The 26,887-nt window shown below is 45.2% G+C and overlaps 1 protein-coding gene across 2 annotated transcripts; it reads left to right on the top strand.

The window, feature by feature from the left end:
- Nucleotides 1-2,856: 2,856 nt before the first annotated feature.
- CD40LG (CD40 ligand) lies at nucleotides 2,857-24,022 on the top strand. 2 transcript variants are annotated; one of them, XM_047716943.1, is made up of 5 exons: nucleotides 2,857-2,936; nucleotides 14,524-14,655; nucleotides 18,253-18,307; nucleotides 20,134-20,196; nucleotides 22,916-24,022. In XM_047716943.1, exons 1-5 carry the CDS (start codon nucleotides 2,928-2,930, stop codon nucleotides 23,290-23,292), a joined length of 636 nt encoding a protein of 211 aa, XP_047572899.1. In that variant the 5' UTR covers nucleotides 2,857-2,927; the 3' UTR covers nucleotides 23,293-24,022. The 2 variants fall into 2 exon arrangements, with proteins under 2 accessions (XP_047572899.1, XP_047572898.1); XM_047716942.1 differs by lacking the exon at nucleotides 2,857-2,936 and adding an exon at nucleotides 12,496-12,691.
- The last annotated feature ends 2,865 nt before the right edge of the window (nucleotides 24,023-26,887 follow it).

The following is a 26,887-nucleotide window of genomic DNA, read 5'->3' as shown; positions in this document are numbered from 1 at the left end:
ATGCATATTCATTGTGGGACACTTAGAAAATACAGATAAGTTAAAGCAAGTAGATAAAAACCTTCCAGGATTTATTGCTCTGAGACGAGTCTGGTGGGACCTTCCAGGCTTGTTTCTCTCTGCATGTGCAGACCAGTGTAGAGCATAATCTGAGTGGTCACGCAGTCCTTATGCTTGAGAGTATGTCCTCTGTTGGTGAGCGTCTTTCTCTTCATGTCACGACTGGCATAGCATTTCCCAAGATGGGGTCAACTTTTTCCGTACAAGAGTTGTATTCGTTTCCAATGGCTTCCATAACCCTACAGCAAACTTGCGCACTCCACACATAAGCTACCACGAATCAGGTCGCTTAAAACAACAGATATTTATTCTCTCACATTTCCGGAGGCCAGAAGTTCAAGGGCATCAACAGGTCCCTGTTCCCTCTGAAGGCTCTAAAGGAAGAATCTTTTCTTGTCTCTTCCGGCCTCTGCTGGTTGTCAACCATCCTTGACGCTACTTGGCTAGTGGCAATGTCACTTCAGTCCCTGCCTCTGTCACATTGCCATGTTCCTTCCGTGTGTGTCTGTGATCAAATTATCCTCTTCTTATAAGGACACCAGTCATTAGATAAGGCCCAGCCTCATTCAGGATGACCTCATCTGAACTCAACTACTATCTGCAAAGTTTCTGTTTCCAAATAAGTTCACATTCACAGATTCCAGGTGGACAAGAATTTTGAGGGGGATGCTATTGGACCCAGCACAAGTGTCAACCCCATTGTTTATCTGAACATGCCTCAGATGTGGTTGGTTCTTCAGTGTCACAAGAGCAGTCTCAGGGTATCCATGACCCTGTCACAATACCCAGGGCTTCCTGCTCCTCTAAGGCAGAAAATATCTTGGTGTCAAAATCCTAGATTGGAGGGGCACCTGGCTGGCTCAGTTGGTAGAGCACACGGCTCTTGATCTCAGGGTTGTGAGTTCAAGCCCCATGTTGGGAGTAGAGATGACTTGTTAAAAATCCTTGATTGGATTAGATGCTGGATGAGACATAGATGTGCTCTGGTGGGAGCTGTTCTAAGTCTACACTTAGCAAGATGGCAACATTCACCAGGGGACATTGTGAAGGAGAAAAGTTCTCAACTCCATGTATTTGCAGGTGAACCTTGAGTCACAACCACTCTCAAAAGTGTGGTAATCGTTTCCAATTATTAACTTGTGGGCAAAAATTAACATGGGTGCAGAGAATAGAAGGGAGCATACAGCTCATTTCTTTGTTAAAATTAACATATAATGTATTACTTGTTTCAGGGGTACAGGTATGTGAATCATCAGTCTTACACAATTCACAGTGGTCGCCATAGCACATACCCTCCCCAATGTCCATCACCCAACCACCCCAACCCTCCCACCCCCCTCCACTCCAGCAACCCTCAGTTTGTTTCCTGAGATTAAGAGTCTCTTATGGTTTGTTTCCCTCTCTGGTTTCATCTTATTTCATTTTTCCTTCCCTTCCCCTATGATCCTCTGTCTTGTTTCTCAAATTCCTCATATCCGTGAGATCATATGATAATTGTCTTTCTCTGAGGATTTATTTTGCTCAGCATAATACCCTCTAGTTTCATCCATGTCATTGCAAATGGCAAGATTTAGGTTTTCTGATGGTTGCATAGTATTCCATTATGTGTGTGTGTATATATATATATACACACAATGGAATGAATATATACATATATATACATATATATGTATATATATATATATCACACATCTTCTTTATCCATTCATCTGTTAATGGACATCTGTGCTCTTTCCATAGTTTGGTTATTGTGGACATTGCTGCTATAAACATTGGGGTGCATGTGCCCCTTCAGATAGCTACATTTGTATCTTTAGAGTAAATACCCAGTACTGCAATTGCTGGGTCATAGGGTAGCCCTATTTTCAACTTTTTGAGGAACCTCCGTGCTGTTTTCCAGAGTGGCTGCATCAGCTTGCATTCCCATCAACAGTGGAGGAGTGTTCCCCTTTCTTCGCATCCTCACCAATACCTGTTGTTTCCTGACTTGTTAATTTTAGCCATTCTGACTGGTGTGAGGTGGTATCTGACTGTGGTTTTGAATTGTATTTCCCTGATGCCGAGTGATGTTAACACTTTTTCATGTGTATTGGCCATTGGATGTTTTCTTTACAGAAATGTCTATTCCTGTTTTCTGCCCATTTCTTGATTGGGTTATTTGCTCTTTGGGTGTTGAGTTTGATAAGTTCTTTGTGGACTATGGATACTAGACCTTTATCTGATAAGACATTTGTAAATATCTTCTCCCATTCTGTCAGTTGTCTTTTGGTTTTGTTGACTGTTTCCTTTGCATATAGCTCATTTTTAATTAGTACTCATAGGTGCTTTGGGAACACTCTCAACTTACATAAGTGGAACTATGGAAACAGTCTATTTTTGTCATGATATTTGCACTAACAGTGTATCACAAGGGTACTTTGAAGCCAGTAAATATAATTCTGTGCCAAAATTTGTTAAACTACTAATCCTAAACCTTTGATACAGCCTTTCTGCTCCTCACCCCACCCCCATCGTGATCCCTGACATCTTACCATTTAATTGAATCTCTTCACCTCCTTTTGCACCCCCACTCTGCCAGGAAAAAAAAATGCTTCCTGCCCTGGTATTTCCTTATTTATATGCAGATATGGTTGGATGTTCTTTGGTGGGCTGCTGAGTCAGAAGCCTGGATGGGCCAGCTGCAGTCTTAATGAACTGACTCAGGAAGGAAGTGCTAACAGAGATGGTGCACTGTGCACTCAGTGGGTGGGAGCTGATGGTGCCTAGAAGCCCTGAACCTTGTAAGGGGCAGCCTGATTCCCAATAAAGAGCATTGGCTGGAAGTGTGGAGCCCCGGGCTAGTCTGGTCTCTGCTACTAACTTGCTGCATGACTTTGGTAAGTCATCCCCTTTCTCTGAACCTCAGTTTCCCCACTTATGAAAACATGCTGCCGGCCCTAGGAGACCCTGCAGGAGAACTAGAGGTCCTCTGAGTGAGGTCCTGATAAGAAGACAGTCTCCTGTGGGGTTATGGAGGAAATGGGTTAGGAGCAGAAGCACTATTTCAGAAAGAGCCCCAGGAGTGAACCACAGTGGGGATCAGAGAGGGACTTCTCAACCCTAGGGTCAGAATTAAAGAGGACAGCCCGGAGAATAGTAGTTATAAGTTGGGGAGAGACGGAATGAGAGAGACAGGAGAGAACCTGAACCTGTGAAGTCAAGAAGAGGGGTTGGGTAGGAGTAAATAAGAGGGGCCCAAGGAAATGCTGTGGGGTGGGGTCTTGAAGCATTGGACCTAGGGGCCAGCCTGCCAGAGTTCTGTAGCTCCAGGGGAGATGCAGAAGGCTGGCTAAGTTTGGAATGAGGGAGGTTAAAAATGGGCTACAACCACAGAGATAAGCCTTAGATGTTCACTCATATCAGGCTGATCTCTGAAGGAAAATGGGTGCTGATAATATATACTCACTCATAGAGCACTTGATCCCAGAGACCCTTCACTCTGGAACAAAGGGGATTTTTTTTTACTATAAAGTCTTAATATTCTCTGTTCTACCTTAAGGGCCCATTAGAAGACACTGGGGTGCAGTGCAAAGCCCAGAGCAGGGTTTTGATCCAACATGATCCAAAATTCCCTCAGGGCTCTAACATTATCTCTTCCAGGAACCTTCTCTGACCCTTTCACACTTCACCCTCACTCCTCCTTCGTGTTCCTAAAACCCCATCTACTTGCCCTATTGTGATGCCTCCCCAGTTGACTCCTTGCCTTCCTATCTCCTAAACTATTTGTTCTTTCTTTTTCATTTTGGCTCCCCAGACCTATCAGAGAGACTAGTGCTTCCTAAGTGCTGGGCAAATATTTGCTACATGAATGTTGACTACTTGGTGTCAGCCACAAGACACCTCAAGCAGTCCTGCCATAGAAGACAATGGGAAAACCCTTGGGAATTATACCAAAAGATGTCATGGGACTTGTGTCTTTCTGCTAGACATACAGTAGGAAGGAGGTGTCAAACTCATCCAAGGGGTGCAACAGCATCCAAGAGCCCAGTTATGACTAGAAATTTCTTCTAGAATTTTCCTCAAAGCAGGCTATTCCTGTTCTTTGGGGTTGGGGAACACAGCAGGGAGTGAGGGGACAGAATCTTGCAGCTAGAATACAATTCTAGGGGTTTTAATCCTTAGATCCAGAAAAAGAGGAATCACTTACCCATTCTCTGTCATATACTAAGCTGCCGACTACCTCAAGATGAACTTCTCTCCCTTGGCCTCTTTCCAGGCTTGGCCAGACAGGTAGAGAGAACACTGATGAACATTTGGAGCAGATTGCCTTATGTAATTTTCTCATCTAATTCTCAGGACAACCCTATGAAGCAGGAACTGTTGTCACCTCTGGTTTATAGACAAGGCAACTAAGGCACAAAAAGGTTAAATAGTTCAGCTAAGAACCCACAGCAAGAACAGACTAGAATATCTGCTACCAAGTTCTGGCTATTTCCATCACCCTCATCTGCCTCTCATTAGGATTGTGACATCCAAGGACTCTTCTGTAGTCAAGTTAATGGCATTATTATTTTCAAGTAATTGTTTTAGATGATTGTGTTCTATATTTTTAAAAAGTGTTAGCAACAAAGAGGACATGTGGGTATCAAATGAGCCCAGGCAAAGATGTGCAACATCATTAACCTTTAGGGAAACACAAATCAAAATTATAATGAAATAATATTATAGACCTGTTAGAATGGCTAAGATAAATAATACAGATGATACCAAGTGCTAGTAAAGATAAGGAGCAACTGGAACTCCCCAGTCAGAACTATCTTTGGTGATAGAGAGCAGAATAGTGGTTAATCTTGTGAGAACTAGAGGTGACTGAGAGAAGACAAAAGGGGGGTTTCAGTGGTAGTGTAAAGGTCTACATCTGGGTGATGATTACAATGGGTATGTTTACTTCATAAAAATCCATTAAGCTTATGGTCTGTGCATTTTTCTGTATGTAAAGTTTTACTTCAATAAAAGTTTATTAAAAATAAATTCTTAGGGGCGCCTGGGTGGCTCAGTGGGTTAAAGCCTCTGCCTTCGGCTCAGGTCATGATCCCAGGGTCCTGGAATCAAGCCCCTAATCAGGCTCTCTGCTCCTCGGGGACCCTGCTTCCTCCTCTCTCTCTGCCTGCCTCTCTGCCTACTTGTGATCTCTGTCTGTCAAATAAATAAATAAAATCTTTAAAAAAATTCTTATTAACATAAAATATGTTTATTGTAAAAAATAATGCAAAAAGTACAGAGGTTGTAGAGCAAAGAGCAAAAGCTGCCTCCCCACCTCCCACATCTACTTCCCAGTGGTAATCAGTGTTACCTGTGTTTCTTGTCCATCTAAGCATACAGATAAATATAGCTTTATTTTTCTTACACAAATGGGGAGTGGAGGCAGAGTGCCCACAAGTCAGAAACAAAGAGTGAGCATTTGTCAACAAAATTCACTTTGGGGATCTGGGATGGAGATAGGTGACTTGTAGTTAACAGAGATTGAGGATTCTGGTCACACTAGCAAAACTAATACCTAAAACCAGGCCAATATTCCAAACATCCCTGTCACCAACATCATTCGTCTGTGCTGGAGATGATTATCCCCAACCCCCTCCTACCTCACTCCTCCTGAGCTTTTGGAGTGTCAGAGTCAATACAGTCAATGAGAAGATTACTGTAGAATGAAAAGAATTGGAAGATTCTGAACTAGAAAAGCCAAAGTAGATGGACACTGAATGTTGGAATTTGTTGGTAGAGTGCTAGAAGCCAGGATTCAATGTTATGACAAGTATCTCTTCTCCTAGGGAAACTTCCCTGATATTTTTTTTACCCCAGCCACCTGCTAGGTACTCCTTCTTAATGTTCCCACAGCAGTCTGTGTTCTTCTCTACTGTGGCACTTCTCACATTGTTTTATGTTTGTCTGCTCAGGTATTGGTTGGCTGCTCTGAACTGGGAGCTCCTGGCAAGGTAGGGACTATTGTCTTTATCTTTGTATCCCCAGCATCCAACTTAGCACCTGGCCCACAGTAGGCATTCAGTGATTGTTGATTTGAGCAAATGAACCAATTGAAAGGAATGTCTCCTGTAATTGTTTCTTATCAATCTAGCCAACAAGGACAGCATCTGGGATGGAGGCACCAGAGAGCACATCATATCATCTCTGGCTCTTTGCTGCAGTTCTACATGGAGAATCCCACATGGGGCAACAAAAATTCTCAAGGCCAGATAGGACTTTGTATTGGAAGATTTAAAATGCAATATCTGGCTTTGAAGAGGATGTATAACACAAATAATTTACTGTGCAATGATAATGGAAACTTTCATTTTCTGTTGACTAATAGAAAATAAACAATGACTTTTAAAGTATTTTCCTTTGAGTGTGATGTGTTTAGGTTAACATGTTTACTGTTCAGTGTTTTTAAAAAATGTGATTTTTTTTGCCTTCCAGATCTCATAGAAATGTCTGAAAAGCAACTTTATTTTATTTTATTTTTTTTAAAGATTTTATTTATTTATTTGACAGAGAGAGATCACAAGTAGGCAGACAGGCAGGCAGAGAGAGAGGAAGGGAAGCAGGCTTCCTGCTGAGCAGCGAGCCCGATGCGGGACTCGATCCCAGGACTCTGGGATCATGACCTGAGCCGAAGGCAGCGGCTTAACCCACTGAGCCACCCAGGTGCCCCTGAAAAGCAACTTTAAAAACAATGAATAAGTACCAAGCTTTTTGTTGCAGCATTATTACCTTTTTAAAAGATTTATTTATTTACTTGAGAGAGAGAAAGATGAAGAGAGAACAAAGGGAGAAGGGGCAGAGAGAGAGAGAGAATCTTCAAGCAGACTTCCCCCTGAGCTCAGAGTGGGACTGGGGGCTCAATCTCCCAGCCCATGAGATCATGACCCAAGTGGAAACCAAGAGTCAGATGCTCAATCAACTGAGCCACCCAGGTGCCCCTGTTGCAGCATTGTTCAATACTGTATGACTGGGAACAACCTAAATGTTTATCAATAGGGAACTAGTTAAATACATTGTGGTGTGTCATTATACAATGGAATACTATGCAGTTGTAAAAAGAGGGAGAGAGAGGGAGAGAGTGTATGTAAAGCACTTTGCTGACATGGAATAATCTCCAAAATATACTGTTAAATGAAAAAGCAAAGAGGCAGAACAGTGTATGTATACTACTGTGTGTAAAAAGGGTGAAAGAGAATATGAACTTTCTTGAATGAGCAGAAAAGCATCTCTGGGAGATACAGAAGAAACTGACACTGGTTGACCATGGAGGACTGGGAGAAAAAGGTGGAAGGACGACTTTACATTGCACAGTTTTTCATATCATTTACCTTTTTAACCATGTGACTGTATTATTTGGCCAAAAATAAATGTAAAAATAATGAAATTGCAACCATGGGGAAACAAGAAAAGGTGACATCAGTGTGAAACAAATTTTGAGTGGTACCAACAAGTAAGAAAGGCAATGAACTTGGACTAGAAGAGAAATCAGAGCAGAGAACATTGCAATTCAGAACTCAGAGGTAAGAGTGGGTTTTCCCAAGGAAACGCCAATCCCAGAGACAATGAATGCAAAGAGCAGGGGTAGGCTGAGAGGTAATCATTATGGTAACTCTTGATGAGTTGCAGTGGAAACAGCTGGGACAGGTGGGCTCTTTTCTCTCTCTCTCTCTCCCTTCCCCCAGGAACCCTTTGTCAGCAGCAGCATTTGGCCTTTGCCCTCAGGCTGAAGTGCCTGAAGAGGGCTCTAGGGAGGATGTCAAGACCTCTGCAAAAGACAGGAAAAAGAAAACAAAAGGAAAACCAGCATCAGTCAAGAGTGAAACCCTCTAAAGGGCTTCACCCCCAGAGAAAAGCCCTCCTTGCTTTATCAGTTGTGGGGGTCCCTGGCCTTCCTGCCTCTCCACCCACATAACCTAAAGGGAAGCCCGCCTGTTGACAGACTCTACCCACTGAAAGAGAACCCGCAGTCAGCCCTCCCATTCCGGAGAAAGCTTTGTGGGGGGAAACAGATCAGTACAATTGCAGAGGAAACCTATGCTATCTACCCATAAAAATAAACTTGGTTTTTCATACATAAATATGACCAGACAACAAAGGGTCATCAGACATTTGAGGAAAACCATCAACATGAAAGAGAAGGACCAAAATAAACAAAGGGAACTGATGCCAGAGGAAAGATAACTAGAAGACCAGAAGAAAACGTAAATATATTCTAATTTGTATCACAGAGGTTTGCTAGGGCTACTCCATCAGATTAGAATGTTGTACAGCTCCCCTTTTGATCTCCTTAAGAGAAAATTCAGTAAATTGGCAGAGATTTTACTAATTCCTTCCCATGTGTCAGGAAGCAAAGATTCTGCGATTTTTTTTTTAATTGTCTCTTTCCACTAGGAGCTAATGGTAGGGAAATCGAACAAGTCAATTATGAGGTAATGTGGCAAATGCTTGTCTGCTGGGAGGGGATGTCTCTTCATCAACCATAATGAATAAAGGTTGGGGGGTCGGGCACGTGCACAGGGAACAGCTTGACCAAGCACAGTACATTTAGGGGAATAAGCCTAGTTTGATATGGCTGATACTCAGGGTTGAGCAGGACCAAGTTATGAGAGATGAAGACAGAAAGGTGGACAGGGAACAGATCACGTTCTGTGCTAAGAATTGAGGTGCTGTGCTCTAGGCTATGGTTTCCCAGACACGTTCAGGGAAGAGTCTGCGCTAGGCCATTTGTAGAACAAACAAAATGGTGATATATTTAACTCTTTCGTATGTACTGGAAATAATTTTCCTAGCAGAAACTATGACTGTGTTCTAGGTTATCAATATAAAATCACAACCACAAGCATAGTCACACCAAAAACAAACCGTTGAAGTTTGATCCATTGTTTTTTGAACTTTTCCCTTGATACTTATTTGCTGCAATTCAATCACTAGCTCACAGGAAAGCGGTAGTAAAAAAAAGGGGGGGGGGGACAGAGATTTCAGAAAATTTTGCATAAGAAAAACTGAAAACTGAAACAATTCAATCCATTAACTTCCTTCTTTCTGTTAATGAAGAGAAAGATGGTCAACATTTGACTTTGGATGCAGGCATTTTTGTGCACTCCATAGATCTACAGATTTCTCGGCAACTAAAGTCAAGAATCACTTCCGGATGCCTTAAGCAGCTGAAGATTTTCAAAGGGAGCCCAACACCAGGGGCAAGGTCACTCCTTCTTGGAGGAGAGACAGGTATGGGTCATCCTGACCCAAAGCTTGTTTGTTTGAGAATCAGAAATCAGAAAATAGAGCCCAAGTTTGAAGCTGGAAAGGTAGCCAATTGTTGTAGAAGACCAGGCAGAAGAAGGACGGAAGAAAGACAAGGTTTCAAAGACAGAAGTTCAAGCTGACTATTCTGGAGCTAATCCCAATCCTGTTGAACATGCCAGGGCACTCTGTTGTTCTGTTTCCCTGCGTCTGGGGCAGAGTCTTAGGGGATCAAGTCAGATTAGATAATAAGGTCACTTACAAGATTTACCATAAGAATTATATGTTATAATAATTCTTAATTATAAGAGTTAACATTCTTCTGGTGGTATGAAGGTTGGATGGGGTAGGGCAGGAAGGGAATTAAAGAGAGAAATTAGGAGAATGCAAATCAGTAATCTAGCAGAGAGGGGATGTGGGCCTGGACTCCGATGTCGGCACGAAAAAAGTGGTGGCGTCAAGAAGCTTTGGGGAAGAAGAACCCATTGGAATTGGGGAGGAATCTGGGCAAGAGAGAGGGAGGAATCATGGACGGCTCCCAGGTCTCGGACCTGGGCGATTAGTTAGGTATAGAAGCATCGTACTCCGAGATAGGAAGAAGCTTGAGGGAGAACAGGTCTGGGATGGAAGCTGAATTAAGTGCAGGGCAAGCAAATGTGAGGTGGCTTTGGGCTATCCAAGTGGAGATGTTCAGAGGTGGCTATACTTACAAGTCTAAAGTTCAAGGTTGTAGTTACAGGTCTGGGATTTATCACAACGAAGGTGATAGTGAAAACCATGAGAGTGATGGGACTCTCCTAAGGAAAACATGTAGAATGAGGAGTGGAGGGGGCGCCTGGGTGGCTCAGTGGGTTATAAGCCACTGCCTTCGGCTCAGGTCATGATCCCAGAGTTCTGGGATCGAGCCCCGCATCGGGCTCTCTGCTCTGCAGGGAGCCTGCTTCCTCCTCTCTCTCTCTGCCTGCCTCTCTGCCTACTTGTGATCTCTGTCTGTCAAATAAATAAATAAAATATTTAAAAAAAAAAGAATGAGGAGTGGAGAGGGGGTGGGGGAGGGGAAGTGAGGATGAGGAGCAGGAGCACCAAAGTTTTTTTTTTTAAAGATTTATTTATTTATTTGATGGAGAGAGAGATCACAAATAGGCAGAGAGGCAGGCAGAGAGAGAGGAGGAAGCAGAATCCCTGCTGAGCAGAGAGCCCGATGCAGGGCTCGATTCCAGGACCCCGAGATCATGACCTGAGCCGAAGGCAGAGGCTTAACCCACTTAGCCACCCAGGCGCCTTAGGAATACCAAAGTTTTAAGGGGAACAAAGGAAAAGAGGAATCACACAAAGAAGTATTCTGAGAGGCAAGGGGAGAAAGCTTTCAGAAGGGGGACAACAGAATCATAGGGTAACAGACGAATAGAAAGATCACTAGAAATGAACCCTAAAAAGTATTCAGCCCAATCTATTGAGATAATCATGGTGGAAACCATTTTGGGGGAATGTGGAGGGCGGAAGTTAGCCTGCAGGAGGCTGGGAGGCAGGGAGAATGGATGAGAACTCTTTCTGGAAGGTGGTCACGTGAACAAGTACTGACATTGTCTGCCTCTCTGTGGTGGTCCCTTCAGCGTCCTCTGTAATTGTATGAAACAGGCTTTAGGGAAGTCCTCCAGCCCATTTTAGCTCTCGTGATCATTTTCCTTCAGTGGAACTCAGGTTACTTGTCTAAGAACTGAAGCTTCTGACCTGACTGATGAAAGTTTATCACGTGCATTGAAGCCACCTACTTGGCAGATGTAGTGAAAAGCTCCCCAGCTCTGGGCCCAGGACAGGATGCAGGCGCGTGGGAGGGGAAGAGAGCAGGTGCTAACAATACAGAGAGCGTGCCTACCAGAGCATTTTGTTACATTTCCTATTTGTCTCTCAAAACAATTTTATAGGAATCACCAAAGTGATCTTATCATGGTTTCTAGACCAGGTTGGACTGTGGGGTAGGGATTTCCACGGCTGCTTTTGTTTCAAAGGTGATCTGATAAGAGGACACAAAAGCCATTGAGAAATGCATAATCCTTCATGCCTCAATGATTCAGTTCATTGCCAAAACTTGGGGTGTTTTTGATGTTGCTGTTGTTCTTTTGTTTTTTTACGAGTATGTCAGGAGGTGGCCATTATTTGGAAAACTCATTATCTTTGGCTAAACAGATCCCCCCCAATTCAGGATAAGTCGTTGGTCTATTGCTTAACATGTGTCAAAGATCTTCCATGCACATTTTTATTTGGTCTTGGCCACAGCCTCTGGGATAGGCAAGGCGGGTGCTACTACCCCCTTCGGATATGGGGAAACAGAGACTTGGAGAGGTAAAGTGATTTGCTGGAGGTCCATAGACATTTGTTAGTAGAGCAAGGACTAGAGCCTGTTTTCTCTATTCCGAGCCATTCCATCAGCATCAGCAATTATCTGACAGATGGGAACAGTATAGACAAGCAATTTGGCCAAGTCAATTGAAGATTCCGACTTTAACCTTGATCCCGGAGTTTAGGAACCATTTCCTTCAAGACCCTACTCCTCCTGGCCCTTGAGGAATTTATTTTTTCTTGAATTACCAGTCCAGCTAAATTAAAAAAAAAAAATAACTGTCAGCACTCCTTTTTGCTTCATGCCACGTAGACTTGAAAAGCTGCTGGGATTTCATTGGGTTTGAAGATGAAAGAAGTCTCAAGAAGCAATAAGCCAGGGGTATACCAGTCATAAAATCAATCCAAACTTTTGTTGACATTCGCTTCTTTCCCCGTATGCCAGGTTCCCAGTTTGTATTAGTAAGACTGAAATTGAAATAAGTCTGTTGCTGGTGGACACATTTGTCACTTTCCTTGAAACTGGTGAACCCAGAAAGCTAGCGATAGGAAAATACTGCCATTGTCTGTTAAGAAGTCTATGACATTTCAAGGCAAGAATGAATGTATGGAAGAAGAGACTTGTTTCTTCTTTACTAACAAAAGGGAAAGCCTGGAAGTGAATGATATGGGTATAATTAAAAAAAAAAAAAAAAACCTTTACGTAACTTTTTTGCTGGGAGAGAAGACTACGAAGCACATTTTCCAGGAAGTGTGGGCTGTAACGATTGTGCGCTCTTAACTAATCCTGAGTAAGGTGGCCACTTTGACAGTGTTCTCATGCTGCCCCTGCCACCTTCTCGGTCTGAAGATATCATTTCAACTCTAACACAGCATGATCGAAACATATAGCCAAACTGCTCCCCGATCTGTGGCCACCGGACCACCCGTCAGTATGAAAATTTTTATGTATTTACTTACTGGTTTTCTCATCACCCAGATGATTGGGTCAGCACTTTTTGCTGTGTATCTTCACAGAAGATTGGACAAGGTAAGCTGAACCAGGCACCCTGGTTAACTCAAACGGGGGGTCCTTACTGATTTGTGGGTTGAATGGTTTTAGGTCTGCCCAGATGATGGACCATGGTGGGAACCCACATAGCTGAAATGGTCTCGCGGCATTATGTTTGTCATCTAGTTCGTAAGGTCTTCTCTTCTTGTCTCTGGTCGAGAGCTTGGGTTCTGGAATCAGACTGGGTGGGTTCAAATCTTGACTCTGCCCCCTCTTAGCTCTGCAATCCTGGGCAAGTTATTTTATCTTTGCCTGCCTCAGTTTCCACATCTTAGAAACGGGGAAGATAATAGTACCCACCTCGTAGATTAAATGAATTTAGCCTCGTAGCCAGCTTAGACCAGAACCAGTGAAGAGGGAGCACTAGGTGGGCATTAGCTATAATTATTTGCTAAAGTCTTGCTTAAAAAGTAAACTTGTTTTTCTGATGGAGATGCCTTTTTTTCCCCCTTTAAATTGCTAACTAGAGAAGGAAAGTAGGAATTTGATCTGAAACTTCCTAGTGTTTCAGATTAGCACAGACACGGATAAGTCTGGAATTTACAGTCTTAGAGTACGAGTTGCATGGTCTCTATACCTCTCCAAGCACTGACTGCTGCAAGCTGCTCCATTTCCCTCTGAGATGTTTTACTCGCTTAAGTGGCTGGACTTACAGGAACAAAACAGTAGAATAACTTAGGAGGTAGCTGGGTGTTGTCAGGAGAAAGTAACTGTTGGGATTCGTCCCATTTCAGTGTGTTTACCCACTTCCACTGAGCGGCATTATTGGCTGTACCAACAGAACATCATTCATACATGAAACGGAGAAATTTGACGAATTATCTGGCTGTTGCTATACATCTGGGTGAAGGGGTTGTCGATGCACAGCATCTGGAGATTGCACTTTCCCAGGGATGATTCAATGCCGTCTGTTGGGATCCCATGCTAGAATTAACACCATTATTTTCATCAGGATAAGGAGGGGCAGTGAAGGTTGAGGCAATGCACTGGGTTGCTCAGATTTGTAGTTGAGTAAAGAGCAGGATTCGGGGTCTGGTTGTTGGCTTGTGTTTGGCCTGGTGGGCTCTGTCAATCGAATGCCTGGACCCAAGCCTCTATGGGGAGAAGCAGCGACCACGTCTTCCAAAGCCTTGAGGTGTGTTCTTAGGGACAGTGGAAGCCGCTGGCTAAGTAGCTTTTGTTTTGAATCTAAAAATTTCATTTTAATACAAGAAAATGGCCCCAAATCAGTTTATTACACAAGTGAATTCCATACATTTAACTCGTTAACTTTGGGAATGAAAGATGGTTTCCTTAAAAATGCAAATGTTTTCCACAAATACTAAAGCTAAAAAGAGAGAGATGTAATTAGAACTCAAGTTAATTGACACACACTGCAAATTAACTGCTTTTTATAAAACACTGCAGCACCAGCTAAAGTGAAGTAGGCAAATGAGCTCAGTGGAAAACGAGTTTATACACTGGGTTCACAATGACTGATCCTTACAGAGCAATGAGGAGTACGATCATTCTCGAACATTGCTGCTATAATACATGGACGAAATGTACATTTCGTAATAAAATTTTGTTAGAATAGCTGTGATTTCTAGCTAGAGTTTCGGGTAATAGGACATTTTAATTGCTGGCTTTTGTTGATTTTTTTAACGGCTGATACCAAATAACAATAATCCAGTAAAATAACTTTTATTCCCCATTTATATCTGCAAAATCCTCCTTCTGTTATTGATGCCATGGAAGTGATTGTGGAGGGAGACATTATCAGCCACCTTCTCCAGAATTATGTTCTCACGTCCCTGTTATTTCACAAATAGGTAGAAGATGAAAGGAATCTTTACGAAGATTTTGTATTCATGAAAACGTTACAGAAATGCAACAAAGGAGAGGGGTCCTTGTCCTTACTGAACTGTGAGGAAATTAAAAGCCGGTTTGAAGCCTTTCTCAAGGTAAGGAGCTCAGTTGTTGATTAAAGGGTCGTTGAAACTGTTTATTGCTTTTGCTAGGTTGGGAAATAAACGCTGACAACATAGACGTTTTGTAGACATACATACATATGTGCGTACATACACACATGGGTATATGTATCCAATAAAAAAAAAGGAAAAATGAAGCCAAAATCCTACGTGAAAGGGAAAGAAAAACTGGAAGTGTGCACATTCATAAGAATGTTTTCGAGAGGAACAAAAGGAGTCTCTCTTGGGGATACTACCCTGTGAACATTTATGAAGCACACCGAGTTTGGCTCTTGGTATTTTCTTACCTTTCCATCCAAACCTTGCTGCCTTGTCACTACGGACCCATGGTCGGTCCCCATTTCCCAGGGGAGCAAGGATCACTGGATGGCCCCAGGGTCGGGACCTGCCTTTACTGAGGGCAGTAAGGATTCCTGAAGGCTGGGGAACAAACACTGCTCTCATGACAGAATTTCAAGTGCCATGAAAGTGAAATCGTTCCCTTTACTTGTGAGGAGAGCTATGGGGAAAGGGGGATGGACTTTCTCGGTGCCGCTCAAACCAGACCCCACGGAACACCACTTGCTCATGAAGTCCGTCCACTGTAGGACTGGCCAAGCCCTGAGGCAGACAGAGGCCCCAGCAAGGAGTCCCTGTAGTCGCCAGGGCCGGTAATAGGTACAGCAAACAAGCCTTAGAGGATTAACTGAGGATGCACTTACGACATGAATTCCATCATCATGTACAAGGAGTCTAGAATGTTCTTTCACCTGAAGCAGAATATCAAACAGCCTTTCTGATTGTTTCCCCTCTCAGAACACTGAGTAGAATCCCCCGGGCCCTCAGCTCACTTTGGGGTCATCAGTAAGAGGCAGCTCTCCACATTGAAGGCAGCTCGGTGCCAAGCTACAGGGGGTCGGGGGGTAATCTGGATAAACCAACAGCAGTTATTTCTCCCATATAAATAATCTATCATTTAACCCAGGAGTAAAGGACTTAAGATCTTATTTCTGAGTTTATTCTTGTCCTCCAACGGTAAAGACGCTAATAACCTCTTCCTGGGTCCCCTAATGGAAATCAGAAGGCAGCCCAAATCTGCTGTTGGCTTTCACATTCTTTACACTAATCTAGGTTTTAGATGAAGACTCCTCTTCATTGGCCAACTCATTGGAAATGAGTTAAGCTTTTCTGGTTGTCCGAGGACTCTGGCCAATACCATAGGGTACTTGGGGGGGTTACAAATTTAAATGTGAAGAAAGCCACTTTAAGAACAACAGTTAATAATTCAAATATTTATTAGATATTTAATGTGCTTAGCCTTGCAACCTCGGGCAAATGGCTTCCCCTCTCCGGGCCTGTTTACTCATCTATAAATGAGAGAACTCTGTCTTACTGACAGTCTTATCGTTCAATGGCCAATTTCTAATAGTTCTATTTCAGGTCAGATATATAAAACTTCCCAAATCAGCTACCCAGGATAGGAGCAAGGGCTCCTTGGGCTTGCCTCTCTGCTTTATGCTTGCATGAGCAAAGTGACAGCTCCCAAGTTTCATATTCTAGAAAGGCAGACCTTCTCAGACATGTCAACCAGGGTTCCTGACTTAAGGCAGAGGAAGTCCCTCACCTCTACTGCTCCCCAGGGCGGGATCCTAATGAGTGCCATGTGTCGCAGAGTCCTCCCGTGAAGACTGACTGACCCCCTTTCCAATATCCGTTCTCCCAAATTTCTCATTCTAAACCATATTTTGGGCTTTTTAAAAAAATCCAACTGGTCACCTGTAGAATAACCCCAAAGTGGATTTTAGTATTCTCAGCGAGTGTTAGCAGGCTTTCTTTCTGGGCTTCACTGTCTGACTGGGCCAGAACAACCAAAAGGTTTGAATTTGGGGGTTCCAAATCATAGGTCTTGAAGGGGTCTTAGAAGTCACCAGATCCAATGATCAACCCAGGGCCTCAGTCTTCTCTCCATGGTCCCTAGCAAGTGGTCATCAAGGTCCGTTTGCACAGCTCTAGTGACGCCATCCCACTAGACTAGTCAGTTTCAGGCTTGTCTGCCCCCTCGAGGACTGAGATGTCTTTGACAGGGGTCGACACATTTCCTTTTCAAGGTAGAGGCCAACCCGTCCATACCTGCCACGTAGACTCCCCAGTAAGAAAGAAATCACTTATCTGAGATTTTCTGAATTTCAACTTTGAAAAGTCTTTCAGTCAAGGTGGGGAGTGAAGGAAGGGAGGCAAAAAAGGGCTCTGGGGAGTGTGGCTGAGGGAAAGTTCGCAGGAAGACAGGGCTGGGCACATAAAAGACAAACTTTGCTGACTTCACGTTTTCATTTTGGCCAAACCCTGACACCAGCACAACCACGTAGCTGAAAAGTATCTCAACCTCGATCATCACACTCCATTTTTGAGGAGACACTAAATACTCATTTGTTTACTGGGTGTCTCACAAACATCTTCCTGTCGCCGCACTTTCTCAGCTCAAGTGGAAACTTGAAGACCTGTGGCCCCTGGGAGCATTTCGAGGCTCCCTGGTGGGGCTCTGAGACTTACACCCTCACATCTGGCAACGAAGCTGAGCCTCCCCCGGGGCGCTCAACAGTCCCAACACTAATTCCTTCTGGGGAAGGACAGAAAGGGAGGGCGTTGTAGAAAACTTGGAGTCCAGGAATGGGAAGGCGCGTAAGACTTTGATTATCAGAGGGGAAAGTACTACTGTGCTTGGCCCTTGTATTTAGAGTCCAAGGTGATGGCGTAAGCTAGGTCGACCTCTGAAGGTGATCTCAGAGTTCCTGCTCTTGGCTTCAGCCTCAGACTTCTTGCGTGACCGTGCGTGATCTTCAAAATGGCAGCCGAATCCCTGATTCCCTTCCTGCTTGTGCTGATGGCCGTGCCTGTGAACTTCCCCGGTTGCTAAGTGAAAAGAAACCACTTAGGAAGTGTTGCATTTGCCTTTGAACACCAGCATCATCGGGAGATTACCTGAGTTTCCTATATGCTGATTATTCTAAATATATACAGGCCACACAAGGCAGCCAACTGCAAGAGAATCTCCCTCATCCCGAGGACAGGGATAAGACAATAAAAAATGCCTGAGGGTCTGTTCATAGTCTGGAATTTCTTCCCAAGATCAAACGTACTATTACTCTTTCCTAAGAGATTTCAAACCAATTTTATTCTAATAGATACATCCCCTGCTTTATGTTTAATAATAGTCCATGTACCAGTTCCCAAGGTAGAAACATCTCCCCATTCAGCATTATCTGTCAATACCCATCAAAGGCAGGGAGGCTGGGGTCATAGGAAGGGTCAGCGTCACAGCCTCCAGTCTGGGGAGAGCCCTGCACTGCAGATAATAGGGCCCCGATCCTGCCTCCAGGCTCACCCCTTGGGCTTTCTGGGCTGTCAGCTCATCTGTCAGTGCCATGGGTTCCCAATCGCTACGATGGAATTAATGACAGGATCTAAGTCCATGTGATAATCCTCACCAGGAACAGGCACTAGAGTCATGACAGATGCCAAACGAATGATACCTCCAAAACCCCACACCAGGTTTCCTGTCAAAATGACCTTTTGCACTGATTCTCATTTTAGGACATAATGCTAAACAAAGAAGCGAAGCAAGAAAAAAGCGTTGCGATGCAAAAAGGTAGGTTGCTATTTATCCATTTTTGTGAGCACTTAACACCTAAAAGGAAGCTTTGGGCTGATCATGCTGAACAACCCCGTTGTTAGAATTAGGGAACTTGGAGCCCTGGAAATAAAACAGGACTACAATGGCAAGATTGACACCTTCTCTAGCACCTGTGATTTGGAAAGGCTTAGTATGGACCCATGTATGGGGAAGGCTGTGTTCCTTTGAGGCTGACAATACCAAGTATGAAGAAATGTCACTCTTTTCAATATCTTCATCAAAGCACCATATGGCCTAGTGCCCCCCACAGAGGATAAGATGACAAGAAAGTCATTGCTAGCATTCATTGCTCAGTGATAATAGTTTTTGGCAGAGAACCATGCCAGCGGAGGAGCTGCGATCAAGGAATGTTTCTGTGTGACAATGTTCCATTCTTTGCCCTGTTCTTGATGTCAGAACATGTCAAACATCTCAGGGTTGGAAGGGATCTTGACTGGAAGGCAAGGTTCTCAAACGCAGTGCCACCCACAGAGCACAAATCTTCACAACCATCTGGTTTCTGATCCAACATGCCGGGGCACCTCCTAGCCCATTAATCATCCTGGTCCAACTTTGAACAATTCTAGTAATTATAGTAAGATTACTAGGCTACTCAGAGAGAAGTCTTTCCTTCTCTGGAGTTGAAATTTATTCCTATAATCTCCACTCACTGGACCCAGTCCTGCTCTTCGGAGCCATACTAAGTAAAATAGAATTCTTCTAGATAGCAGCTGTCCAGATGTTGAAAACAGCAATCATGGCCGCTGAGCCTTTTCTTCTCCAGGTTAAACCTCTCCAGTGTCTTCCACTGTGCCTCCCATGACACTTTCTGGGGCTTTTTGTCTCCCTATTCCTCTTAGAATTCAGCACCCCAAACACAATAACAATGCCTGGAGTGGCAGATGAGTGTTATTCACAATGTCAATGAAAACGATGTATGGCTTGTGCAAACTAATACCCACAAAGAAATATATACATACAGAGATACAGAAATCATTTTCGGAGGCCAGGAGTGTACTCAGAGCTCGCTTTAACTGTTGCTCTGGATACAAGGGTCATCCAATCTCCAGGACATTTTCATCTTCAGATTGTAAGATATGCTGAATGGTGCCATGTTGTCTGTGACTTACAGTGAAATATGAGGAAATGGGTGCACGTGGGTGTTGCATAGCCGTCTTCAGGAAAAGGATCAACTCAACACAACTGGTTATCTAGGTCATGCGATTTGATTCAATATTTATAGGGAACCTGCCAAGTGTCTGACAGCAAGCTCATTCCTAGGGAGGGAAAAAGGAAACTTCCACACAGGCTCTGAACACAGAGTATCAGCACATCTAATTAAAGAGCAAGGCTTTTACATGAGAAACAACCCAAGCTAGGCACAGTAGTTTGGCCAGTTGCTTGACCACATCAGATGCTGTTGGCATCATACCAGTGAAGTGTGCTGACACCACCTTGGGGCCCAGTGGGACTCCCAATGGACGGGAGCTGTTTCTAATGGCAAGATTCAAAGTGTGTTTCACGAAGACCCGGAGTGTTAGCCTGTGTCAATCTAGGTAAAGTGGAGTTGGGTACTGAACGCCCATTAGAAGAATGGGGTCAGTGCAAATAGCCCATTCAGTTGTTCAGATTCTAGAAACCAGCTTTCCCCGGGGACGGGGATTTCGGACCGTTGCGCTTTTCCTGTTGCGTAACCTACTTAAGCCGGGTCTCTATGACAGAGCTGTAGAACTAGACCAGATTGTTCTGTGGGCAGTGTTGCGTTGCTTTGGCCTGACAGTTGGCTTTTGGTTTCATTCCAGGTGATCAAGATCCTCGAATTGCAGCCCACGTCATAAGTGAGGCCAGTAGTAACACAGCGTCTGGTAAGTCGAAAGCATCTGAGCTGGTCACCCAGGCAGGAAGGCTGGGATGCAGAAGCAGGGCGGCCTAATGATTAGGCTCCTCTCTTCCTCTGGGGCCCAATTTACCAACCCACCCCTACACCTCTCATATGCTGGGCTTTGTCTTCAAAGCGAGCTCAGAGGCACAGATGGGACTTGAAGGGACAAAAGGAGATGGGAAGCAATCCCGATGTTCTCATTACGTTCTTGCCCAATGGCCGATTCTAAATGATGAATTGCTGGGTGGAGGGACCATTATTCTGAGAACACAGAAGAGATGGCAGGTAGTGACCTCCTGGCTGGGAGCATTCCTCATGCTAACCCCTCTTCGCTATGTGTAAATGGGCCTCAGGGGGTACTTCCTGCCATCTGTCAATCCCTGTATGATTAACCCCAGCCTCGCGGGGGCCAACCTCAGGGAAATTAAAGGTAAAATCATTCTGCAAAGATCAATAGGCACCAGGACGTTAGATTTTCCAATGAAGTAACAACAGACAACATACTGTCATCTTTTCAACTCTGAACGAGTTTATTTCCATATACGTTCTGCCATCATTCTAGCTCTTAGATCTTTTTTCCCAAACCTGTACCTTGAGAGAGTTGGTGCCCGAGAATGCGTCGCATCTGATAAATGGATGGAAACATGCCCGCAAGCACAAAACCCCCCTCGTTAGATAAATGCAGTCTGAGGGCATCAGAGCAGTCTTGGAAAAACTTAGCACAGTGCTCCAGAAAGGAGTTCTAAACAGTGTGTGTGTGTGTGTGTGTGTGTGTGTATGAGAGTGAAACACACATAAAACGAGAGAGATAGACAGAGACAGAGACAGAGAGAAGAGGAGAGACATACCCCCTCATCTCCGAGGCAGCTTGGGCTTCTCACGGGGTGTAACACATACGTGGTTGTCACAGATGGTGATATGGAAGGAAGAGCACTGGATAGGAAGTCTTTGAACTGAGATTCTGGAACCATGAATTACCACTTGCTAGGTGACCGTGGGCAAGTCCCTTTGCTGCCATGTCACGCTTGACTTACTTCCCAGGGTGGCTCTCAGCATTCAGTCAGCTAATATGGAAGAAGGTTATGCTATCACGGGCCAGACAAATGTAAGGTGCTATTACTTAGCTTCCTTTATGGTAGTTTGGATGTCAGAAGAGTCGCAGAAAGCCCTTCGTTAATACCATATTTAATAATCCTGCCAGGTAGCCGTTCTCAGAAAATACACTTACGGGAGAACATTCCAGCTGGGGTGGTGTGGCCAGGGTGGCAGTCCGCATGACACTTGCATACGTGAATTGCATGACAGCAACAGAGACACCACTTAGAAGAGTAGTTTTCTGCTGGGGTTTGGCCACCGGCAAGGAAACCCTTGCCCTTGGGTAGATTTCATGGCGCTCAGATTCTGCCAAAAGATCCCAAGATCAATATGATCCCAGCATATTTCGGTCTGCCTCACAGGAGGTCTGAAGGGGATAAGGTGTGAAGACAAAAAGATTCCTCACCGCCCCCCCCACCCAGTCGCAAACGCCCCACTCCTGGTTGGTCACGCTGCCACAAGCTTGACCTGCATCCCACAGCAAGGACAAAGATTAGGTAAGGATATACGAAGATAACCCTAGTGGACTAAAAGAGAACTTCCCCTTGGCTTCTCAAATGGTCTGAAAATGAAATCCTCATAAGGAAGTGTCATTTCTGGAGTGGTCCGGAGGGCCAAGAAATGTTAGACGTTTCAGGATGTCTTTCCTGTTCCCAAAGAATGAGTCTCAACAGCTTGACTCTCACATTGTGCTCGATGGCCAAGTAGGAATTTTAGAAAAGGGCTCAAGGAAGCAAATGATTGATACTTTCACTTCTCCCCAACCCCCACACCCAGCAGTCTAGCTCGCTGTGGGAGCTGAGATTTGAAATCGGGTGCACACACTACCTTTGAACCCACTCAACATCTCCACCAAGAAAATGGCAGACCGTTGGTGGGTACTCAGGTTTAGCCACAAGAACACATGTACTTTCAAGTTGGTGGCGCCCACTACAATGGAAGATCAAAACACACAGTGAAATGACAGGTTCATTTTCATACTTCCTTGCCTAATTTTAGTCCTTGCTGTGGGAGGCAGGTTGGGTTTGCGACAGCATGAGCAGGTAGGAAGAAATGGGGTCTTTCCTTTTGTCAGCCGAGGCTGAGCTACACAGCCGGGCAACTCTTTGACTTTGTAAAATCCAAGGCTGGTGAGATGACAGTGTTCATATTAGCAAGGATTTTGTCCGAATGTCTTGTAGGTGTGTGTAGTTTAGGACGTGCAATTTTAAAACGCGCATCTGAAGTTCAAGGGCAAATTGGCTTTAAATGCTTTAAAAGGAAGAAGGAAACTCACTGTGCCCGGTTGCTGTCTTTAATCTTCAAAACAAGTCTCCGAGAGACGCTGTAATACTAGCCCCGTGTTACAGATGAGGAAATAAAAGCTCAGGGAGATTAAGTGTCTGGGCGTGAGCGTGACTAAAGTCTGGGTGGGAAATCAGGTCCATCCAACTGTGAAGCCCCCTCCGATCGGTCAGAGAACTGAGGGCGGGAGGGCTCCATAAGCATCCCCGGCGGCCCCCGCAGCCGCGTGTATAGGAAGCCAGGATGGAACATTGAACTCTGTTCTGGTGGAGTGGGAACCATGCACGCTTAGCCTCACCATGCGCGCTCCCTGTCTGTTGCAGTTCTGCAGTGGGCCCCGAAAGGATACTACACCCTAAGCAGCAACCTGGTAACCCTCGAAAACGGGAAACAGCTGGCCGTGAAAAGACAAGGACTCTATTACATCTACGCCCAAGTCACCTTCTGCTCCAATCGGGACACTTCGAGTCAAGCTCCGTTTGTAGCCAGCCTCTGCCTGAATTCCCCGAGCGGATCGGAGCGGGTCTTGCTCAGGGCTGCAAACACCCGCAGCTCCTCCAAGCCTTGTGGGCAGCAGTCCGTCCACTTGGGGGGCGTATTTGAATTACATCCCGGTGCTTCAGTGTTCGTCAACGTGACTGATCCAAGCCAAGTGAGCCACGGGACGGGCTTCACGTCTTTTGGCTTACTCAAACTCTGAGCAGTGGCCCCTCGCGGGCTGCCAAACAGCAAAGCAGTTAAGACCACCCCCTGATGAACTGCCTATTTATAACCCTAGGATCCTCCTCGTGGAGAACTATTTATTATATACCCCCAGGCAGGTAGGGCTGCGGTAAGGGAACGCCGGGGCCAGTGAAACCCCAGCAGGCCCGTTCCATAAGGTTTCTGTTCTGGAAGCAGCGGCCCCACGCATGCAGACACCCAGAGAGTCCCGTGAAAAGACGAGACCATTACGTACAGACTGAATTCTGAGTAAATGGCAGATCATGAGTCAAGTTTCATTTCGTTTCTTTGCATGCAGTGTCTTTCAGCGGATAATGCATTTGATTTCCCAGTGAAGATGCAGAAGGGCCATGGGGAGCCTCAGCTCGCGGTCAGTCCTCGTTGAGCCCGGGTCCCCGTGGCCCCGATGGAGGGGGCAGGCTCTAGAAAGTCTGGTGCAGCAGAGAACTGAAAAACCCTGCCCCCACCAGCCACCCCGACACTCAGGCTGTTGCTAATCCGTTATCTTATTTCAACCCTGTCCCGTCTCTACCACTGTAGGCGGGAGGAGGGAGCAGAGGCGGAGGCTCCAAGGCTGCCCACTCCTCCTGAAATGACTGTATTTAAAGGAAATCTCTCGTCTCTACCTGCAGTCTCCATTGTTTCCAGCGTGAACTTGGGATGATCTTGTTATTTATTTTTTGAATAATAAAGTGCCCTTAACGTTATTGTTGTCATCTAGCACCTAAAGCCCTGGGCCAGGTGGGGGCGGGGGGGGGGGAATCTTTCGGAGGGATCTCACCTTTGTGATGGGTTCCCAAATGTGGTTCTCAAACTTCTTGGACCACAAAATAACTTGGCGACAGTCCCCTCCCTGGCAGTTTGCCATAGGCTTTGGTGGATGATGTGAAGTTTGTTCGGTGAAAATCAACGTGGGTCTTTCTTTCCAGCCTGTTCTGGAAAGGCTGCAGGGGAGCAAAAGAGACTTTTTGTTCTTGATTCATTGCTGCTGAGCCAGGCAGGAGGGAGGGCTTCAGTGAGAAGCAGTTGCTTATCTTTTTCAGAGCTGTCTAGGTGGTTCTACCTCGGGCAAGAGGAAGTGGAGCGGGGACAAACTGGTTCCCCTGTTCTTCCACGGAAGCCAACAGAGCTATTCTTGGTCACCTCCAAGAAACCCAGAGTAATTTGTTCATCCTATCAGTAGAGTGTGTTGCTTAAAGCAAACCCCACAGGTTCAAGCAGAAAAATACCACTGTAGAAATAAGAAAGGGGAATGGGGGAGTCCGCTGTGGGAGGACCACACAACCCCTTCTGGGCTGAGTGACTTTGAACACGTTCTAGCATGAATTTCTAACACAAGGCTGAAATAATGCTAGTTGAACTCACTTGGCTGCATACCATCTTCAGTGAGAGGATTTTGGTAAGAGCAGAGCTGACACTGGGTGATTCAGGGACCCATGGATAGTTTGTCCTCAGTGCTGTCTTGTCCTCCGGAGCGAAGATTCTTCTACAGCTTTGTCCTCTGCACGGGATGCTTGAAGGAGGTGGGACAGCGGCCATGGCAGCCAGGAGACATGGGTCATGAGATTCCCATAGGTATTGGGGCTCCCTTAGGAAAGTCAGGACCCCAGGTCAGGCTGAGAAGAGGGTGTGGCCCCGCCCAGAGAGAAGGGACAATCCATGGGCTGTGACTTTCCCTCCCTCACGGTAGATGAGGGCCCACTTTGGGAGTACAGTTGGACTTGCCCAGCTCACCCTGTTGAGACACGGGGGTGGGGGTGGGCAAGAGGCATTACCCCTTTTAGGGTTCCTGCGAAGGGAATCCGTGTCGAGCCTGCACAAAACTTGTATAGTCTTCGTATACTTCCACTCTCTGATTTAAACATCGCCCTTGTACTTCGCCTTCCTTCTTCGGACATCGTATCTCCCAATTATCTCTGCCTCTGGCAACCAAGTTGCTAACAATATCTGTTATCAGAATGAATGCTAGAGATACAAAAACTGCATTTTCCAGTCTGTTGCTTCTGCTCTCATGCTTCCTACTGCTCGCTAAAAGACACCTCCCATATCTCCCACCCAGAACTTTCCCTGCATGTCAGCTTCACCTAGCCAACTGCCTTCAACCTCTCAGATTACTTCCTCATGAGGTCACCTTGCGCTTTCCAAGAACTTCAGTCCCATCCTTCACCCTCTTCTCTTCCTGTTCTACATGCTCACAGCGTGCTGTCTCCCCAACCCTGCCTGCTCATGGGTTCAACGACCACCTTCCTGCCTTTAGTCCTGACCTGCCTCCTGGAGTTTGTCCCCTCAAACCTGAAACATTCAAATGGAACTCCTAATCTTTCCCCCCAACACAATGAGGTCCACTTTCAGTGTTTCCCATTCCAGAGAGTTCTAGCCTCTTCTGCCCTACTTCCCAAAACAGAAATCTGGCCTGACTTCTCACTGTCCTCACTCTTGTGTCCAATCCTACCAGCGTAAATACATCACCCCTATTTCTTAAATAGCCCTTAATCTACTTCTTTCTATCTCTGCTGCCACTCTCCTAGTCCACACTACCATCATCTTTCTCCTGCCAGCCCCCTAGCCCGCCTGCCTCTACTCCTGCTCCCTCTCATTCAACAAAATGAAATCTTAAATAAAAGTCTGATTTGGGGTGCCTGGGTGGCTCAGTTAGTTGGGCATCTGTCTTCGGCTGAGGTCATAATCCCGGGGTCCTAGGATCAAGGCTTGAGTCAGGCTTCTTGCTCAGTGGGGAGCCTGCTCCTCCCCCTCCCTATATCTCTCCCCCCACCCCGCCATACACACACACACACACACACTCTCTCTCTCTCTCTCTCGCTTGTTCTCGCTTTATCTCAAATAAATAAAATCTTTTAAAAAAGTAAATACAAGTCTGATTTTTCCACTGCCCTGCTTCATCATCTCCTGCTAATACCTCTCTCAATGTCTTAAGTTCCAACCCTCAGTTCCGCTGAGCAAGGCTACACATGCTCTCCCCCCTTGGGCCCCAGGCGTGCTGTTTGCTTGGAACCCCCGTCCCCTGCCCCCACTGCACCCTGCACTGAGCGTCACAGCACTCGCCAAAGTTGAGGTTTTTCCTACTATGCTGTGAGCTTTTAGAGCAAGAAGACCTTGTCCTGTTCACTTGTTTGTGGTGACTCCAGTGCCTGCCACAGAGCCTGGCGTAGAATTGGTCCTTGATTCATTGTATGAAGAAAAAAATGAATGAATAAATGCCTCTGCTTGCAACTCGTTTAAGTAGTTCATGAAATAACTCCGTGCGTTGGTTAAAGCACAAGTTTGCAATACTGGAAAAATATTTTATGTCAACAACGCGTATATGATAAAACTGTACTCAAGGAATAGAGAATGACTACAAATTATACTGTAGATAAGAATACATGAGTTCTTTTCCTGGGGCACCTGGCCGGCTTGGTCAGTGGAGCATGTGACGCTTGAGCTCGGGGTCATGAGTTCGAGTCCTATGATGGGTGTGGAAGTAACTTAAAAATAAAATCTTTTAAAAAATAATCTATTTTCATTATATGGTTCATGATAGTTTGTAAAACAGTACATGAAGTTGGTCCAAA

The sequence above is a fragment of the Lutra lutra genome, chromosome X (genome assembly GCF_902655055.1).
Source record: "Lutra lutra chromosome X, mLutLut1.2, whole genome shotgun sequence".
NCBI classification, from domain to species: domain Eukaryota; kingdom Metazoa; phylum Chordata; class Mammalia; order Carnivora; family Mustelidae; genus Lutra; species Lutra lutra.
Note: the sequence above shows the minus strand (reverse complement) of the source record. Positions and strands in the feature narration are given on the sequence as shown.